An 18,969-nucleotide genomic window follows, 5' to 3' on the forward strand; every position below is an offset into this window, starting at 1 on the left:
AGCGGGCAGTAGGCCCAGGCGTCAGCTTGGAGCACCAAGTCCTTCCAGAGGCGTAAGGAGCCCGCCGATTCCTATTTCTCACCCCCCCCCCGGCCCCGCGGGAACTCGGACACTGATTCCCTCTTTCTAGCAAGAGACAGGAACCAGAGCTAATAGATGCATGTGAATGGGAACCCATGTGAGCAGCCAGCGACCCCATACTCACGAGAGGTTCCTGGAAGCTGATTCTTTTTTTAAAAAATCCCACCAGAGGATGTTTCCATTGATTTTTAGAGTGGAATGAAGGAAGGGAGGGAGGGAGGGGGAGGAGAGAGAGAAACAGCATGTGAGAGATACACTGATTGGCTGCCTCTCACACAGGCCCTGGCCGAGGATGGGATCGAACCTGCAATGCAGATGCATGCCCTTGACCGAGAATCGAACCTGTGAGCCTGAGGTTCGCTGGCTGATACTCTAACCACTGAGCACACTGGCCAGGGCTGGAAACTGGTTCTTAAAAGGGGTGCTGTGGAGGGTCCCAGGCCCAGCTGAAGGGAGCGGGAGACAGAGAACAAGGGTGTTAAGCAAACAGACTTGACACCGAGAGCCCAGCCTTCCTCCGAACGCAGCTCCTGGAATCTGGCAGCTCTCCGGCTCCTCCCTCGTCTCCGGGAAGTGTGACCAGCCCAGGGGGTAGGACCTAGATACCGACTCCGAAGGCTCCATGGGCACATGGCTCAGCCTCCGTCACCCACAGTGAGGGTCGATCGACAAGCCCCACTCAGGGGCGGAGAGCTTGTTACCCCCACGCTTTGAGCAGAGCATTCCAGGGTCACCGAGGAAAACCTCACATGTGAGAAAGATTAAAAAGAAAAATCAAGCCAAAACCGGTTTGGCTCAGTGGATAGAGCGTCGGCCTGCGGACTGAAAGGTCCCAGGTTCGATTCCGGTCAAGGGCATGTACCTGGGTTGCGGGCATATCCCCAGTAGGAGATGTGCAGGAGGCAGCTGGTCGATGTTTCTCTCTCATCGATGTTTCTAACTCTCTATCTCTCTCCCTTCCTCTCTGTAAAAAATCAATGAAATATATTAAAAAAAGAAAAATCAACCAGCCAACTGAAGAATACAGAATCCCAGCAGGGAGGAGAAGATGCCCCCTGCCCGGCCAGCGTCTCTCAGGGCTTGAGATACGACCTATGAACCAGGAGGTCACAGTTTGATTCCCGGTCAGGGCACATGCCCGGGTTGTGCAGGCTCCATCCCAGTGTGGGGCATGCAGGAGGCAGCTGATCAATGATTCTCTCTCATCATTGATGTTTCTATCCCTCTCTCTCTCTCTCTGTCTCTCTCCCTCCCTTGTTTTCTGAAATCAATAAAAATATATTTAAGCCCTAGCCTGTTTGGCTCAACGGATAGAGCGTCGGCCTGTGGACTGAAGGGTCCCAGGTTCAATTCCAGTCAAGGGCATATGCCCAGGGTGCAGGCTTGATCCCCAGTAGGGGGCGTGGGTGTGTGTGCAGGAGGCAACTAATCAATGATTCTCTCTCATTGATGTTTCTCTCTCCCTCTCCCTCTCTGAAATCAATAAAAATATATTTTTAAAAATTCTATATAATCAAAGGGTAATATGCAAATCAACCAAATGGCAGAACGACCACTGTGACGTGCACTGACCACCAGGGGGCAAACGCTCAACGCAGGAACTGCCCCCTGGTGGTCAGTGCGGCTGATGGCTCGGGCTGATGGCTGGCGAGCGCAGTGGCCCACCTCCACAGCAGCGCTAAGGATGTCCAACTGTCCATCAGTCAGACATCCCCTGGGGCTCCCAGACTGCGAAAGGGCACAAGCTGGGCTGAGGAACCCTCCACCCCTGAGTGCACAAATGTCATGCATGGGTCCTCTAGTGCAGGGGTCCTCAAACTTTTTAAACAGGGGGTCAGTTCACTGTCCCTCAGACGTTGGAGGGCCGGACTATAGTTTAAAAAAAAACTATGAACAAATTCCTATGCACACTGCACATATCTTATTTTGAAGTAAAAATACAAAATGGGAACAAATATAATATTCGTATTTGCATGTGGCCCACGGGCCGTAGTTTGAGGACCCCTGCTCTAGTATATATATATTTTTAAAAAAGAAAGAAAATGCCCCAAACCCAAGCAAAACAATCGTTACTACCTTCAGAGAAAAAAGAGGAAAGAACAGAATACTATTTATTTATTTACTAGAGGCCTGGTGCACGAATTCGTGCACGGGTGGGGTCTGGCTGGCCCGCCCCAATGGTGGCCAATTGGGCCAGGCCAGTGGGGGCAGGAGGGGACGTGGGAGGTTGGCCGCCAGCCCCGCCCACGATCCAGCCAGGGCTGGCCAGGGGCAGGAGCTGCTCCCCGATTGGCTGGTTGGCCGGCCGCAGTGTGCGTCATAGTGACTGGTCGTTCCAGTCATTCAGGTTATTCTTGTCATTCTGGCATCCCGGCCGCTTGGCTTTTATATGTAGATTGTAATTTTGAGAGAACGTTTATTAAAGCTGAGACAGTGAAACAAAGGAAGGGCTTCGGACAGAAGAAGCAACAGGAGGGAGCTCAGGCGGGGTCTGCCTCGGCTCCCTAGAAACGTTACAGGAAAGAAGTGAGCCAAGGTGAGGCTGCTGCCAGCTCGCTGCAAAGTCACAGAAAGGGGCCTTGGAGACGGTGCAGCGGGTGAGCCTGGGACGAGCTGCCGCTGCCCCTTGCTTCCCTGGTTGCTAGTTTCATGGAGACCCTTAGAGTTTAGGAGAGAAAAGTAAAGGTGCAGGCCTGGGAGGGAAGAAAGACGCGGTGTCCTGCTCCCGGGAGCCCACGCTGGGCCCTGGGCTCATTTGAAAGACAGCAATAGATAACTAATCTAAATGGAAAAGAGGCCCCCCTTTCCTCTCTGAAATCAATAAAATATTTAAATACATATGAATATTTAAATATATATGAATATTTATATATATATTTCTTGTATTGATTTCAGAGATGAAGGGGGGAGAGAGAGACAACGATGTGAGAGAATCAGTGATCAGCTGCCTCCTGCACACCCACACTGGGGACTGAGCCTGCAACCCGGGCATGTGCCCTGACTGGGAATCAAACCATGACCTCCTGCTTCATAGGTCAATGTTCAACCACTGAGCCATGCCTACTGGGCAATAAAAAAATTTTTAAAAAATAAAAATGGGCCCTAGCCGGTTTGGCTCAATGAATAGAGCATGGGCCTGCAGACTGGAATCCCTGGTTCGATTCCGGTCAAGGGCACGAACCTTGGCTGCAGGCTCCTCCCCACTGGGATCCTGGTCGGGGCTCGTGCAGGAGGCAACAGCATCAATGCTCTCACATCAGTGTTTCTCTCTGTCTTCCCCGCTCTCTTCCATTCTCTCTAAAAATCAATGGAAAAATATCCCTGGGTGAGGATTAAAAAAATAAAAGTATTTTAAAAAATAAAAATGGAAAAGAGCACATCTCAAAATGCTGAAGGAAGATTATTTCTAAGACTTCTATTCCCATCCATCGCACAGGAAGGTGGAATAGACCTTTTCATGTCAGATTTTTAAAAATTTGCATCCAATTGTCCCTTCTCAGAGAGCCACTCTAGGATATGCCCCATCAAAACAAGGGAGTAAACCAAGAAAGGAAGTCACGGGGTCCCAGACACAGAGTTCCAATAGGGAATCCCATTAGGGGTAGTTGGAACGCTCCAGACAGATCCTTCAGGACGAGGAAAATGACAGACACCTATTGAGTCCAAAGATCTTTCAAAACAATTTTTTCAGTAATCGCTTTTTTCCCTGAATGAAAGCGATATATACATTCTCGTACAAATCATTTTAATAAAGCAATGCACATTGTGTTTATTAGTATTTCCAGTTACTGAATATCCCATTAAATATAATCACGAATTCATTATAAATTATAACGGGGCTAGGTAAAATACTAAGATCGCCTATTCAAAAGTTGATTGATTAGCATATTGTTCAGCCCCTCATGAAGTGTGCTGTGTCCACAAATGTTAAGAGCTTTAGAGACTTGGTTAAAAAAAAAAAAAAGTTTGAGGTTAAACAAATGATAAATTTATTGCAAACTAAGCATATGAAAAAGTCCCCAAAAAACCTCCAGAGGAAAAACAAGGAAGCCGTGGGGAAGAGAAGTGGTCCCGACTCCTCGCCTCCGCTGCCAATGGCCTTCACGGAGCCGAGCCAGCCCAGGCCCTCATGTCATTGTGGCGAGTGTGTGCTGAGGGGGGAGCAGGGGAGGGAAAGGTAAGTCCTCAGCGTCCCCGTGGAAGCTCGGGCTGGTCAGCAATACAAGCATGTTAAGTAGACCCGGGCAAGTACCGAGATCAGCAGCTGCACGGGGTAAAGGTGGCTGCGCCCAGGGAGAGAGTGGGCACAGGCGGCCGCTTTCTTCTAACGATCCCTGTGGAGCTGAGTCCTCAGACCGGGGGCCTGGCTGATTCTGAGAAAGAACTAAACTTCAGAACTTGAGATGGGATTCATGTTAATCTCCCTGCGGCCAACTGTGCCTGTCGGTCCCCCTCCATGGCTTCTGGGACTTGAGGGGACTCGGGTCGTGTCCTCACCAAACCCCCGGCTTCTGCTTCAGTAGGTCATGCCCACCCAGACGCGGAAACCCCTCCGAGGCTGCGTGCATGTCCAGGGGACTTGAATAAGAGTGGGGAAGTGGAGGGATGGCATTGCAGACTCCACTTCCGGGGGGGCAGTTTCCCAAATGGCTCCAGCCACTTCCGCCACACGGCCCTGCTCCCCTTCCTCCTCCGCCCTGAGAGGCCATGGACCTCGCCCAGCTCAGCGAGCACCGAATGACAGAGGCGGAATTCCTAATGAAGCCGGGAGCAGGTGAGGACCCCGCTCCCCTTACAGGTGGGGTACCCAAGTCATCGGAGTTGAGATACAGGCCCAGCTGGAGCCCTGAGACGGGCCCCGCCCCCTCTGTCCACCTTCATTCCCCGGGCTGCCCTCAGGCTGGTGTGTGCTCCCCAGCCCGCTTACTAGCTGGTCACCTAGTCCTCCTGTGCGGGGCAGTGGTGCCCTCCTCACAGGCGGCTGCGAAGGTTAAAGGAATTAAGACCTGGGGGGTCAGCTCTCTAACCAGCCACTGCGTGTCCCTTTGATGCATGAACTGCAGCCCAGAGGAGCTGATCACCTGGCCTCTTGGTGGGGGGGGGGGCCGGAAGGCCCTGGGGCACAGGTGCTGTTGGCTTCGGAGGGGGGTGAGACTGTCCTGGAATTTGGAGGTGGAGTTCGGACGGCTTGGGGTCAGACTTGCTGACCGAGGTCACACATCCGGTGCCCGAGCCCAGTGAGTTCCTGGGGGTGAGGTCCACGTGTGTGGAGCCCAGAGGATGAGCGACTGGCCTGGGGCTGCTCAGGGGTTGGCTGCAAATCGAGATGCTTGCTCCCCCTCCCCCCACCCCTATGAGAACTCCAGTCCCAGAACCTGCTGCTTGGGGTCAAGGTAGCTGCCGGGTGGGGGTGTGGCTGGGGAGTGTTCTAGCAACACCCCCAGGCGGGGCCCACTCCCTGTTCCCAAGCCTCCCAGGACAGTCCGTCCTCTGGCAGTGCCTCTGGCCTGGTGACTGCGACAGGAGTGGGCGCAGGCCCTCTCCCCCAGGCCACACCCTGTTGTGGTGGCTTCTCTCCCAACACCAGTCTCGTCCGGGCCTGCAGGAGGGGTGAGGCGCCTGGGGAACAGGCTGGGAGGGCGTTCAGCACCATGGAGAGGGCACGGTCCCCAGCGGCCACTCACACCTGCTTTCTCAACCTCTCAACACTTGGGGGAGCTTCTAGGAATTTCCCAGAGGTCCCCCAGGGGCGGGGCAGGCAGGGTTGGAACCCACGTCTGAATCCTGAGCCAAGTCAGGGCAGCGATGTGCTTCCAACAGGCCCAAGTAACAGCACCCAAACCCCCTGGAGTCACCTCCAGCACCCACCCCACGCTGGGACCTACCAATCCTCCAGGTCCGCCAAAATCATGGCAGGGCAGCCCCAGGAGCAAGCAGAGCCCGGAGCAATGCGCCTCGATCTTGTCAACCCACAGCCCTGGCCCTGGGGGTCAGTCACCGCCCGCTGTGGGGCGGGTGGGGGAATGTGGGCAGCTCCCCAGGGAGATTGGAGTGCAGTTTGATGCCTGCTGTGCCTCTTAGTGCCAGTGGACAAGGGGCGGCTGGTCCGAGGTTGCACGGGAGGGCAAGGCCTGCCTATCACAGACACGGGACAGACACTGAAAGGCCAGACAACGGTTCCAGCTTAGAGCCCGGTACACAGAAACGCCCAACCATGGCGACTGCAGCCCCCGCCTGGGCCCTTTCAAGGTCTGGGAACACACGATTCAGAAGTTTGCTATAAATACATGTGTTTGGTGAGTGAGGGTGACAGAGGGCGGAGAGGGGGCTGTACACAGCTGGTATAGGCTTGGAGGCTGAACACCACAGGGACAGACAGTCCGCTAGCAGGGCAGGCGGGCAGCATCCTGGGGCCTGTAACACTTGGTTGTTGGGGTGCCGGCAGGGGGCCTGTCCAAGGCAACCCGGCCTGAGTGGGCAGCAGCATCTGGACTCAGCTCACATCATTCAGGGCCTGGTGGGACATGAGGCCTGGTCAGGGAGGGTGCTGGGTCGCCTGGGGGCTGAGACAGGCTCCCCAGGAAGCCCTGGGTTCCCCCACCAGGCCCACCCCACCAGGGGCTCACCTTGCGGGCAAACTCCGGCAGGACGAAGGCCGCCCGGTGCACGTCGGAGTTGTAGTATCTCAGCTGCATCTGTTCCACCTGCTTCTGCGTCAGCGGCCGCACCGGCTCCTGGAAGTTGGTGCTCTGGGCGGGGGCGAGGGGGCGTCAGGGGAGTGCTTTCCGTGCCCACCTGTCCCTGCCCTGCCCCCGCCCCCCGGACAGCCGGAAGCTCACTGGGTTCTTGCTGCACAGCATGAAGCCAATCTGGCCGCTGGGGTAGGTGGGGATGGTGCAGTAGGCATAGCGTACCACGGGGAAGAGCGACCTGCAGAAGTGCTGCATGTCCTTGATGAGGTCCAGGTGCAGCCACTGGCACTCGCCTGGGGGAGGTGGCAGTGGTTGGTGGTGGCTGGCCCCACCCTGCCCGCCACCCGCAGCTCAGCATCTCTGGCGCTCACCCTGGCAGCAGAGGATCCCGTCCTCCTTGAGGGCCGTCTTCATGAGCTGGTAATAGGACTCCTTGAAGAGGCTCTCGGCTGGGCCTGCAGGAGGGAGGGCCAAGCGACACTGAGCACATTCTGGCTGAGACCCCCTGAGCCTGGGCTACACAGACCCACAGAGCGGCCAAGGAGCAAGAGCCGGGACTTGAACCCAGGTCTGTGGGACTCAGAAACCAACCAGGAAAGGGCACTTTAACCCCATTCCCGGGGGATTCTCATCGGCATTGCATGGTGGCATCTCCACCCTGGACCTGGATTTAAAAGGAGAACCCACCCCACCCCAATGCTGGCGTGTCCGGAGCAGAGAGGAGGCTAAAGAGGAAACTGGGGCCTCAGTGGGCCAAGGCCAGCGCCCCATTCCCCTCCTGGTCCCCAACCGTGAACTTTGGGTAGTGGCCTGGTCCCCCTACTGTGCTGAGCTGTTGTTTGGGGGAGGGGGGGCAGTGACAACTGAGAAGGGAAAGGACTGGGCTAGTTCTGGGGGCCCCTCTGTCCTCTACTCTGCAACTCAGGCCTCGGGAGCAAGGGGGAGGCTGGCTCCTGAAGCGGCAGCTGCTGGGGCCCGGGCCCATCGCTTGCTCACCCATGGGGTCCGAGGAGTCGGTGATGATAACGTCGAAGGCGTCCTGGTTCTGTTTCATGAACTCAAAGCCGTCGCCCACGTGGAGGGTCAGCTTTGAGCTGGAGTAGCCAATGGCCATGCTCGGCAGGAACTTCTTAGAGACTTGAATGACATCCTAGGAGGGGGTAGGGGGACCAGGCTGGAGCCGGATGGAGTCCCTTTCACGGCCCTGCAGCCTTGGGCTAGCCACTGGCTTCGTGAACCCCCGTTTCCACATTTATAAAACGGGGGGCACTCTGGGAGCTCCCTCAGCTCCTCAGCTGAATCTCCACCCTTCCCGCTCTCCCCAGATCCACGTGTCCCATCTGAGGGCTTTCTTGCTATTGCAGAGGGTGGCAATGCCAGCTCCCATCAGAGAGCCAGTCCCTGTCTCCACGTGTTGATGCTTCTCAGAGGCCTGCCTGACCGCTGATCGGCCTCAGGCCGATATCATATCGCCCTTCGCTATCTCCTTTTAACTGGAATATCAGCTCCAACAGGGACGGATCTGCCTATTCACCATGGTACCCCAGCACCTAGAACAATGGCTGCCACACACCAGATAGTCACTAAAGACATGCTGGGCGCCCTAATGGTTGGAATGTCCTTGGGCCTTGCCAGGGACTTCAATGAAAAACCAGCACCCAGCTTACGAAGAACTGGCATCGACGGCACCCGACTATGTCGCTCAGTCACCTAAAGACTAAGTGACCTGCCCACACAGCCCATTCCGTGTGGAGAGGAACTTGCACCCAGGCCCTGGCCCTGCTCGGGGCACTCACCTCGTCAATCTCGCACTGGACCACCGACTCCACGGAGGAATGCTTCACCACCTCCCGCAGGACACCCCCGTCCCCACCCCCGATGATCAGCACCTGGGAGGGGGAGGAGCAGTCAGCACCCGCTGGGACCAGCCCCAGCCCCACCAAACAGGTCCCAGCAGGCTCCGTGGGCGGGTTCCAGAATCAGCCGGAGCAGAGTGAGCCTCACCCTCCGACCCACAGACCTCCTGACTCCCTCCTCGCAGGACCTGCCCGAGGTGTACCCCTTTCCTGAACTTCAGGCCTCAGACAGAACTCTTGGCTCCTCTGTCAGCCCCAGCCCTGCGAAGCGGGCCCCTCGCCCACTCCCCCCCCCCCCCCCCCCCCCCCGTCCTTGCTAGCACTTTCCCTGACACCCCTTAGGAAGCGCTGGGCCGAACGGGGCACATGGGGAGAGGTGGGCTCCACACGGGCCTGTGGGATGCTGAGGGGCGGCTTTCCATCGCTGCGCGCAGGGCTGAATCTGGGGGTACCTTGCGTGGGTTGGGGTGGCTGCAGAGCGGCAGGTTGGCTATCATCTCCTGGTAGGAGAACTCGTCCCGCTCCGTGCACTGGATGACGCCGTCCAACACCAGCACGTTGCCGTAGCTCTTACTGCCGGGGGGAGTGACAGTCAGGGACCTGGTCCCCGGGGCGGGGGCAACGCGCCTCCACTCACCCCGCGTGAGAAGCAACCTCCCCGCCCTGCGAAGGGGTCCCGGGGTGGTGCGCTGGGGGTGACACGTGGCGGGGACCCGCGGGCAGGCCCGCTGCGCGGAGGCTGGGGTTAGCCTCGGGTGCGACTCTGACGTGTCCCAGACGGACACGTGGAGCTCGGCGCGTCGGGTCCGCGCAGACTCCGGCTCCCTGCGGCCGCGGAGGACCGCCTGGGACGCCGGCCCCCCGCCCAGGGCACGGGATGCTGGGGCGGGAGGGGAACGAGGGAACGCACGGGCCTAGTGCGCGGCAACTTCTGACAGTTCTGCAGGAGGAGGGGCGGGCGGGGCGGCCCAGGGCCGTCGGAGGTAAAGGGCGCAGGGCAGGGGTCTGGCAGGAGAGGGTGGGCTGGGCCGAGGTCAGGGCGGGGGTCCCGGTGGATTCGCGTGGGGGGTGGGCGGCGGGGGGTCTGGACCGCGAGCCGTCCGAGGGCTGCGGGGAGCAGGGCGGGCCGGCGGGAGTCCTACCTGCGGAAGACGAGGATATCCTGGTACCGTGAGCGCTGATGGTGGAGCAGCTGCTCCACCTGCAGGGACAGGGCCTGGCCCGGCCACAGGCTGCACGTCTCGCGGAACCAGCCCTCGCGGATGGCGGCGGGGCCGGAGGCGGCGGGGCCGTCGGGGCCGGGCTCCATGGCGGGCGCGCTGGCGGGCGGCGCGGGGCGCGGACCCGGGACTGCAGGCCGCGCGGAGCCGCAGCACAACGGGACCAGCTCCGCCCGCCGCCCGCGCCGCAACCTAACGAGCGAAGGGGGCGGTGCCTGATGGCAGGGGCGGGACCCAGCCCCCCCAATGGTGGCGCGAGAGTGGGAGCGAGGCTACTCGGAGGCACCGCCCCCGCCGGGCTCCTAGCATGCTGATTGGCCACCGACCCGCAGAGCGGCGCCCAGTGGCTGGGGCGGGCTGTCCGTCGGCCTCATCAGGGTAGTGCGGCCCGCTCCGAGGTGGCCACGTGGGGCCGCGGCCCGGGCAGCGCGGCAGCGGTCTGGCCTCCGGGCGGGGTGGGCGGGCGGAAGGGGTCCCTCACCGGTCCGGACCCGGCGGTGCGGCGCAGCCCCTGGGCCCCTGCTCCCTTCCCTGGATCCGGGTGGTACCGAGCCGTTCTCTGCCGCAGAGGGATCGGGAGGGGTAACTTGAGATGACATCTCGGCTCCGCGCGGAGTTTCCAGCGCTGAGTCGCCCGCCTACCCTGGGGCTGGAGAAATGGGAGCTGGCGGCTACCCTGTCCCGCGAAGAGTGATGATGTTGCGCAGGAGCGAGAGTAAATACATTTCTCGACTTGTCCCCAGATCCGGCTCCCTGTTGGACTTGAGCCGCGTGTGTAGTTTGTCTGGGGCGCATGAGGGTTTTTATTTACTTGAAAAGGACCCTCACCGCCCAGCGACTTGAGCGGGATTTAGCCATTTCCCGCTAGATTCCCTGAGCCGGGAGCATATGGCTGCTGAATAAGAAACTCTTTTCAAAACGAGTTTCTAAATTTACCAGCAGTGTCTGGGAAGAGGCCAACACATGCATATTCAGCACCAAGAAAGAGTGGCACGCGGTTTTTTAACAAACGGGGCCTTGCTCTTTGAAGGGTGGGCGGGAATGTGCTTTCTGTTTTTATGAAAATGTCAAGGCACTTCTCAGAATCACATTAAGCATGCTAATTACGAAATATTAAATGCTAATTGCTCTGCAAGCTAGTTCTTCCCATGACAAGTAAAGGAGATGAGCCTGGTGGAACCTCCTGGTGACATGATGACAGGGATGTTTTCTCACTGACGTTTTGCAGCCTCCACTTGGAGGTGGAAAGCTTGTTTTGCAGCCTCCACTTGGAGGTGGAAAGCTTGTTCCCCACCTATTAACCCCAGACGAAGAGCACAGTAGTGTTTATCTGTGAGTGCAAGCGTCAGGCCTCAGCAACAATGTGCATCAGTTTACTTTACACTCTTTAAAGGGGAGGTGAGCAAGGCAGTTACAGGTTGCTAGGAGATGGGAGCTTCCTTGTGACAGTTACTGGACCGAAGGTCATGCAGAAAAGGATCACACAGCAGATAAATATAGGCAACCAGGCCTGACCGGCGTTGCTCAGTGGTTGAGCATCAACCCATGAATGAGGAGGTCACCCTTGGGTTCTGGACAGGGCACTTGCCCACAGCTTGATCCCCTATAGGGGGCGTGCAGGAGGCAGCCAATCAGCGATGCCCATCATTGATGTTTCTATCTCTCCCCCACCTCTCCTCTCTGAAATCAATAAAAAAAACATGTTTTTAAAAAGTAAAAAAACACATATTTTTTAAAAAACCATATACTTGGCTGGTATGGTTCAGTGGTTGAGTGCTGACCCATGAACCAAGAGGTCATTGGTTCAACTCCCAGTCAGGGCACATGCCTGGGTTGCGGGCTCAATTCCCAGTAGTGGGCATGCAGGAGGCAGCCGATTAATGATGTTTCTTTCTATCCCTCTCCCTCCCTCTCTCTAAAAATCAATAAAAACACATTAAAAAAATAAATAAAAGATACAATATGTCCAGTTACTATAGGCTTCGTTGGCTCCAGCCCTGTTTACAGCCTGTACTTCCAACATGACATTTATGCCTCTGACTGGTGATCGCCTGTTGGCTTCTGTGTACCCTGAGCCAGACTAGGGATAGTGTGTGTAGCTGGCAGCACTGGGTAAGAGTCTGAGTGGAAGTGGGAACCAGAACACCCATGCGGGCACCTTATGGAATCAGCTGTCTTTGTTCTAGGTGCTGCCCAGCTGAGCCCACACAGGAGCCCTGCATTCCTGGGACATTGATGGGGGGGGGGGGGGATCATGTCCATCCCATCCCACCTGCAAGATGAACAGAATTGTTTCAGCACATGCACCCTCTGATGGGAAAGTCCGTGAATGACACCTGGAGAGGAGGTAAAAGTGTCACCAGCGCGCCAAGCATGAACTTCCAGGCCAGTGTGTACAAACCTTCCAAGTTCAAAGAACACAAAGGCCCTGAATAAGTTTCAGGCAAAATAGTCCCCAGATGTACCGGGCCAGTAGCCCAGAAAGGCCATCCAATTTCAGGTCGCCAGGAGGAAAACCAGAGTTTTGTCAGCAATAGTCATTCTTATCCAGTGAGATTCAGGAAGATCAGGCTGGAGGAAACTAGGGCAGAGCATGAACTGTTTCCTTAAATTCAGGCCAGTGTGCATTAAGGATTCAGTGGTAAAGCGTTACAATCTAGTGGGTCCACCGCCTTAACCACCTAAGGGTAGACCATCTATAAAAGGGGAGCAGGGCGAGGTGGGCGATGGCTATGACCAAGGCAGTGGTTTACGTGGGGCTGCCACAGGAAGCGTGTCTGTCACTGGGGAGACTTTCTGGCAGTTAGCATCTGAGAATATATTTTTTATCCTCACCTGAGGATATATTTTTAAAATATATTTTTATTGATTTCAGAGAGGAAGGGAGAGGGAGAGATAGAAACATCATTGATTGGCTGGGGATCAAGCCCACAACCCAGGCATGTGCCCTTGGCCGGAATTGAACCCAGGACCCGTCAGTCCGCAGGATGATGCTCTATCCACTGAGCCAAACCAGCTAGGGCTAAGGAGATATTTTTTATCCTCACCTAAGGATATATTTTTAAAATATATTTTTATTGATTTCAGAGAGGAAGAGAGAAGGAGAGATAGAAACATCACTGATGAGAGAAATCATTGATCTTGATCGGCTGCCTCCTGCACACCCCCTACTGGGGATCGAGCCTGCAACCCGGGCATGTGCCCTTGACCAGAATCGAACCTGGGACCCCTCAGTCTGCAGGCTGACGCTCTATCCACTGCACTAAACCAGTTAGGGCCTGAGGCAATTTTTTCCATTGATTTTTAGAAAGAGTGTAAGGGAGGGAGGGAGAGAAACATCAATGTAAGAGAGACACATTGATTGGTTGCCTCCCACCCACATCCCAGGGCACTGAACGTACAACCCAGATACATGCCCTTGACCAGAAATTGAACCTGGCGCTCTAACCATTGAGCAACCGGCCAGGGCGAGGGTCACATTTTAAGCATTGTGTTCAGCCAGGCAGACAGCTGTGGTTATGAGCAGGATGGATTTGGCCATTTTGTGGTGTTACTTGGTTGAAAACACTCAAGGCAAGCTTCCCAAGCTGCCGTAAACAGCAGCGTGCCTCCCTGAGCAAAGAGCCAGCTGCTCATAAATTCTCTCCACCTGCAACCCCCAAAGCCCGGCCACCTCTCCACATTCACATTCACATTCACTGAGCAGTTCCCCACCAACCCCCCAGCCCCGCCCTGCCCTTGGGGGGCCAAGCCCTCTCCCCACCACTTCTCCACACGCCAAGGCCCTTGTCCCCATCCCATGGCTCAGCACTTCTGGGCTTTACGGTTCCATGGATGAGGAACATTTCAAAAACACTTTTGGGGACTGACTTTGGGTTGCTAACTTTTTCTTATGCAAGAAAGGGCATTTAAGAAGACCTTAAACTCCTATCTCTGGTCCCCATCTTTTTATATTTATTTATTTGGTCTCCATCTTTTTTATATATATATTTTATTGATTTTTTACAGAGAGGAAGGGAGAGGGATAGAGAGTTTGAAACATCGATCAGCTGCCTCCTGCACACCTCCCACTGGGGATGTGCCCGCAACCGAGATACATGCCCCTGACCGCAATCGAACCCAGGACCCCTTAGTCTGCAGGCCGACGCTCTACCCACTGAGCCAAACCGGTTAGGGCATGGTCCCCATCTTTTTAAAAAATGAAAACAAACATTGCCACGAAGCAAAACTAGTAAAGACCAGGCATCATTTGACCTCTATGAGAACTTAACACATTGTCCTCTTTTCACCCCTGGGCAGCGGGACGTCCACTGCGGCCCACCAAGCAAGGTCTGGGCACACGGCCTTGCCAACAACAGTGGTTGTGGACTTAAGCAGAAGTAGAACCCGCCTGGAGAGCGTGTTCAGACCTGGGTCCTGAGCCCACCCCTGACTCTGACCAGGCAGGTCTGGGCTGTCTGGGCTTGTCTTTCTAACCAGCTTCCTGATGGGCTCTCTCAGGAGCCTGAGTAGCACTGGCTGCAAGGTTTTCTGGATGTCTTCCCTTATTCTTTCAGACAGGAAGGGGGAGGGAGAGAGAGAAGCATAATGATGAGAGAAGCATTGATCGGTTGCCTCCTGCACGCCCCTCACTGGAGATGGAGCCCGCACCCTGACCAGGAATCGAACTGTGACTTCCGGGTTCATAGGTCAATGCTCAACCACTGAGCCATGCTGACTGGGCTACATTGAAACCTTTTATCCATTTTGAGTTTATTCTTGTGTATGGTGTAAGTTGGTTTCATTTCTTTTTGCATGTACATGTCCAATTTTCCCAACACCACTTATTGAAGAGTCTGTCGTTACTCCAGTGTCTGCTCTTGCCTCCTTTGTCAAATACTGACCATAAAGATGAGGGTAAATTTCTGGGGTTTCTGTTCCATTGGTCTGTATGCCTGTTCTTGTGTCAGTACCAGGCAGTTTTGAGTACAGTGGCTTTGTGGTATAGTTTGAGATTTGGTATTGTGGTCCCTCCAACTTTGTTCTTTCTCAGCATTGCTGCAGCTATTCGGGGTCTTTTTTGTTTCCATACAAATTTTTGGAATATTTGTTCTAGATCTGTGAAATATGCTGCTGGTATTTTAATATTAATAGGAATTTCATTGAATCTATAGATTGCTTTGGGTAGTATGGACATTTTAATGATGTTAATTCTTCTAGCCCATGAACATGGTATATGCTTCCACCTGTTTGTCTTTCTCTATTTCTTTTTTCAATGTCCTGTTGTTTTCCTAGTACAGGTCTTTTACCTCCTTGGTTTTCATTCCAAGGTATCTTTTTTGTTGTTGCTGCTGCAATGGTAAATGGTTTTTTGTTTTTTTTTATCTTTTAGTTTATCTGTTTATTATTAGTGTATAAAAATGCCATCAATTTCTGGATGTTGATTTTGTATCCTGCTACTTTGCCAAATTCATTTAGTAATTCTAGTAGTTTTTTAAATGGAGTCTTTAGGATTTTCTATGTACAATATCATCTGCAGATAATGACAATTTTACTTCTTTTCCAATCTGGATTCCTGTTTTTCTTCTTGTCTGATTGCTGTGGCTAGGAACTTCCAGTACTATGTTGAACTAGACTGGTGAAAGCAGACATTCCTGTCTTGTTCCTGTTTTTTTTTTTTTTTTTAAATATATTTTATTGATTTTTTACAGAGAGGAAGGAAGAGAGATAGTTAGAAACATCGATGAGAGAGAAACATCGACCAGCTGCCTCCTGCACACTCCCTACTGGGGATGTGCCCGCAACCAAAGTACATGCCCTTGACCGGAATCAAACCTGGGACCCTTCAGTCCGCAGGCTGACACTCTATCCACTGAGCCAAACCGGTTTCAGCTGTTCCTGTTTTTAAGGGAAACACTTTTAGTTTTTGCCCAGTGAATATGATGTTGGCTGTATGTAGGTTTGTCGTATATGGCCTTTATAGTGTTATGATTCCCACTTTGCTGAGTTTTTATAAAAAATGGGTGCTGGATATTGTCAAATGCTTTTTTGGCACCTATCAATATGATTATGTAATTTTTATCCTTCATTTTGTTTATGCGATGTATCACACTTATTGATTTGGGGATATAACAACAGCCTTGCATCCCCAGAATAAATCCCACTTTGGTCACGGTATATGATCTTTTTTTTTTTTTTTTTAATATATTTTATTGATTTTTTATAGAGAGGAAGGGAGATAGTTAGAAACATCGATGAGAGAGAAACATCGATCAGCCGCCTCCTGCACATCCCCCACTGGGGATGTGCCCGCAACCCAGGTACATGCCCTTGACCGGAATCGAACCTGGGACCCTTCAGTCCACAGGCCGACGCTCCATCCACTGAGCCACACTGGTCTCGGCAGTATATGATCTTTTTAATGTATTGCTGAATCCATTTTGCTAATATTTTGTTGAGGATTTTAGCATCTATTTTCATCAGGGATATTGACCTGTAATTTTCTTTCTTTGTAGTGTCTGGCTTTGGAATTAGGATAATGCTGGCCTTGTAAAATGATCTTGGAAATGTTCCTTCCTTTTCGATATTTTGGAATAGTTTGAGTATAGGTGTTGGCTCTTTGAATGTTAGGTAAAACTTACCTGTGAAGCCATCCAATTCAGGACTTTTGTTTGCTGGAAGTTTCTTGATTACTGCTTCAATTTCATCAGTTGGTATTGGCCTATTCAGGCTTTCTGATTCTTCCTGATTTAATTTCGGGAGATTATATTTCTCTGGGAAATTTCTTCATTTTTTCCAGGTTGTCCAGCTTGTTGGCATATAGTTGTTCATAGTATTTTTTTCACAATCCTTTGAATTGCTATTGTGTCAGTTGTTACTTTGCCCTTTTATTTCTGATTTTATTTATCTGGGTCCTCTTTGTTTCTAGATTAGTCTGGCTAAAAGGTTCATCAATCTTGTTTATCTTTTCAAAGAACCAGCTCTTTTTGTAGTTTTTTTAGTCTCTATGTCAGCCGTGGGCAAACTACGGCCCGCGGGCCGAATCCGGCCCGCTTGAAATAAAACTAAAAAAAAAAAAAAAAAAAAAAAAGACCGTACCCTTTTATATAATGTTTACTTTGAACTTATATTAGTTCACACAAACACTCCATCCATGCTTTTGTTCCGGCCTCCGGTCCAGTTTAAGAACCCATTGTGGCCCTCGAGTCAAAAAGTTTGCCCACCCCTGCTCGATGTCATTTACTTCTGCTCTAATCTTTATTATTTCCTTTTGGGTTGTTGTGTGTTCATTTTCCTTTGTTTCCAGGAAGTTTATTTCTTCCTGAATCTCATTGGTAATCCATTCATTGTTTAATTTAGTTTCCATGTGTTTGAGGTTTTTTTTAAAATTGTAGTTGATTTCTAGTTTCATGCCATTGTGATCTGAGATGCTTGAAATGATTTCAATCTTCTTGAATTTGTTAAGGCTTATTTTGTGTCCTAACATATGGTCTATCTTTGAGAATGATCCATGTGTACTTGAGAAGAATGTATATTCTGTCGCTTTTGGATTAAATGTCCTGTAAATATCAATTAAATCCAACTGATCTAATGTATCATTTAAGGCCACTGTTTCCTTGTTGTTTTTTGTTGGAAGATCTACCCAGTGATGTCAGTGGGGCGTTAAAGTCCCCTACTATGACTGTATTGCTATCTATCTCTCCCTTAAAGTCCATCAAGATTTTTTGATATTGCCCTGACAGGTTTGGCTCAGTGGATAGAGCGTTGGCCTGAAGACTGAAAGGTCCCAGGTTCGATTCTGATCAAGGGCATGTACCTTAGTTGCGGCCACATCCCCAGTAGGGGCTGTGCAGGAAGCAACTGATTGATGTTTCTCTCTCATTGATGTTTCTAAGTCTCTATCCCTCTCTCTTCCTCTCTGTAAAAAAAATCAACAAAATATATTTTTAAAAAAAGATTTTTTTATATATTTAGGTCTTCCCGTATTGGGTGCCTATATATTAATAAGGGTTATATTTTCTTTTAAAATATATATGTATTTTTATTGGTTTCAGAGAGGAAGAGAGAGGGAGAGACAGACACATCAATGATGAGAGAGAATCATTTATTGGCAGCCTCCTGCATGCCCCCTATTGGGATCAAGCCTGCAACCTGGGCATGTGTCCTGACCAGGAATCCATCTGGTGACCTTTTGGTTCATAGGTCGACATGCAACTATTGGGCCATACTGGCTGGGATGGCTTTAAAAAAAATTAAAAAAAAAAAATATATATATATTTATATTTTAGAGAAAGAAGGGAAAAGGATAGAGAGATAGACCTATCATTGAGAGAAACATCCATTGGCTGCCTCCTGTATGCCCCCAATTGAGGACCGAGCCCACTAAAGGGCATGTGCCCTGACGGGGAATCGAACTGTGACCTCTTGGTTCATGGGTCAACACTCAACACCAGCTGGGCCAATTCTGGCTTTTTAGCGGGGCATGTGGGCACTGAAATGACTTCCCAGTATCCTGTGTTGTGGACATGCGACTAAGTTGTGGCCGTGGGAAGTGGACATGGGCAGTATCCTTTCAAAGGGAGGCTGGGTGCTAGCTCCTCCCTTCCTTCCAGCTGACTGGAATGAGGATGCAGTGGATGGAGCTAGGACTCTTACTTGGCCATGAGGTGGAAGGCCTGTGTTCAAGCAACAAGATGGGAGCCAGAGTCTCAGGGCTGCCAGTTGCCACACTAGCTCTGGACTGACTGTATTGACAGAAGAGAAGGAGAAGGAAACATCTATTTTGCTAAGCCCCTGATAGCCCGGCTTTTCTATCAGTTCCAACCACTGGAGTGCCAGCTCACCCTGGGACAGGCTGGCCTGCTCCATGGGCCACTCTCTAGGGCAGAGCGATGTCTGATTTGGCCCGGAAGCCCACAGGGCACGGCAGCCAGCCTTCTGGATAATTTGTGGAAAAAAGTTCCAAAACAGGTTCCTTGTTTCAATATTTGTGAGGGGGAAAAAGGTATTATTCTGTGTGGTTTTTAAAATTTAATTGCCCAGCTCAGGACGAAAATCAAATAATGTTTGAAAGAAATAACTGGAGACTGGATCACAAACATATACAAGTTCCATGCAGTATCATTTAAAAAGTACAGAAAT

The 18,969-nt window shown here is 52.3% G+C and overlaps 1 protein-coding gene across 2 annotated transcripts; it reads right to left on the bottom strand.

Moving 5' to 3' along the window:
- Positions 1 to 3,809: 3,809 nt before the first annotated feature.
- On the bottom strand, positions 3,810 to 10,045 carry SRM (spermidine synthase). Of its 2 annotated transcripts, none has more exons than XM_036349681.1 (8): positions 9,772 to 10,045; positions 9,082 to 9,202; positions 8,570 to 8,662; positions 7,770 to 7,923; positions 7,145 to 7,228; positions 6,921 to 7,066; positions 6,708 to 6,830; positions 3,810 to 4,232 (listed from the first exon to the last, which is right to left on the bottom strand). In XM_036349681.1, exons 1-8 carry the CDS (start codon positions 9,936 to 9,938, stop codon positions 4,209 to 4,211), a joined length of 912 nt encoding a protein of 303 aa, XP_036205574.1. In that variant the 5' UTR covers positions 9,939 to 10,045; the 3' UTR covers positions 3,810 to 4,208. The 2 variants fall into 2 exon arrangements, with proteins under 2 accessions (XP_036205574.1, XP_036205575.1); XM_036349682.1 differs by having other exon boundaries at positions 3,810 to 6,595; positions 9,772 to 10,044.
- Positions 10,046 to 18,969: the final 8,924 nt, after the last annotated feature.

The sequence above is a fragment of the Myotis myotis genome, unplaced genomic scaffold (genome assembly GCF_014108235.1).
Source record: "Myotis myotis isolate mMyoMyo1 unplaced genomic scaffold, mMyoMyo1.p scaffold_m19_p_2, whole genome shotgun sequence".
In the NCBI taxonomy this organism is placed as follows: domain Eukaryota; kingdom Metazoa; phylum Chordata; class Mammalia; order Chiroptera; family Vespertilionidae; genus Myotis; species Myotis myotis.

Coding starts and splice junctions, on each gene's coding strand:
- SRM (XM_036349681.1), bottom strand. CDS start 9,938: ATGGAGCCCGGCCCCGACGGCCCCGCCGCCTCCGGCCCCGCCGCCATC. Junction 8,663..9,081: donor GCCACCCCAACCCACGCAAG/GTACCCCCAGAT, acceptor TCCCCCTCCCAG/GTGCTGATCATCGGGGGTGG. Junction 7,924..8,569: donor TCCAGTGCGAGATTGACGAG/GTGAGTGCCCCG, acceptor ACCCCCTCCTAG/GATGTCATTCAAGTCTCTAA.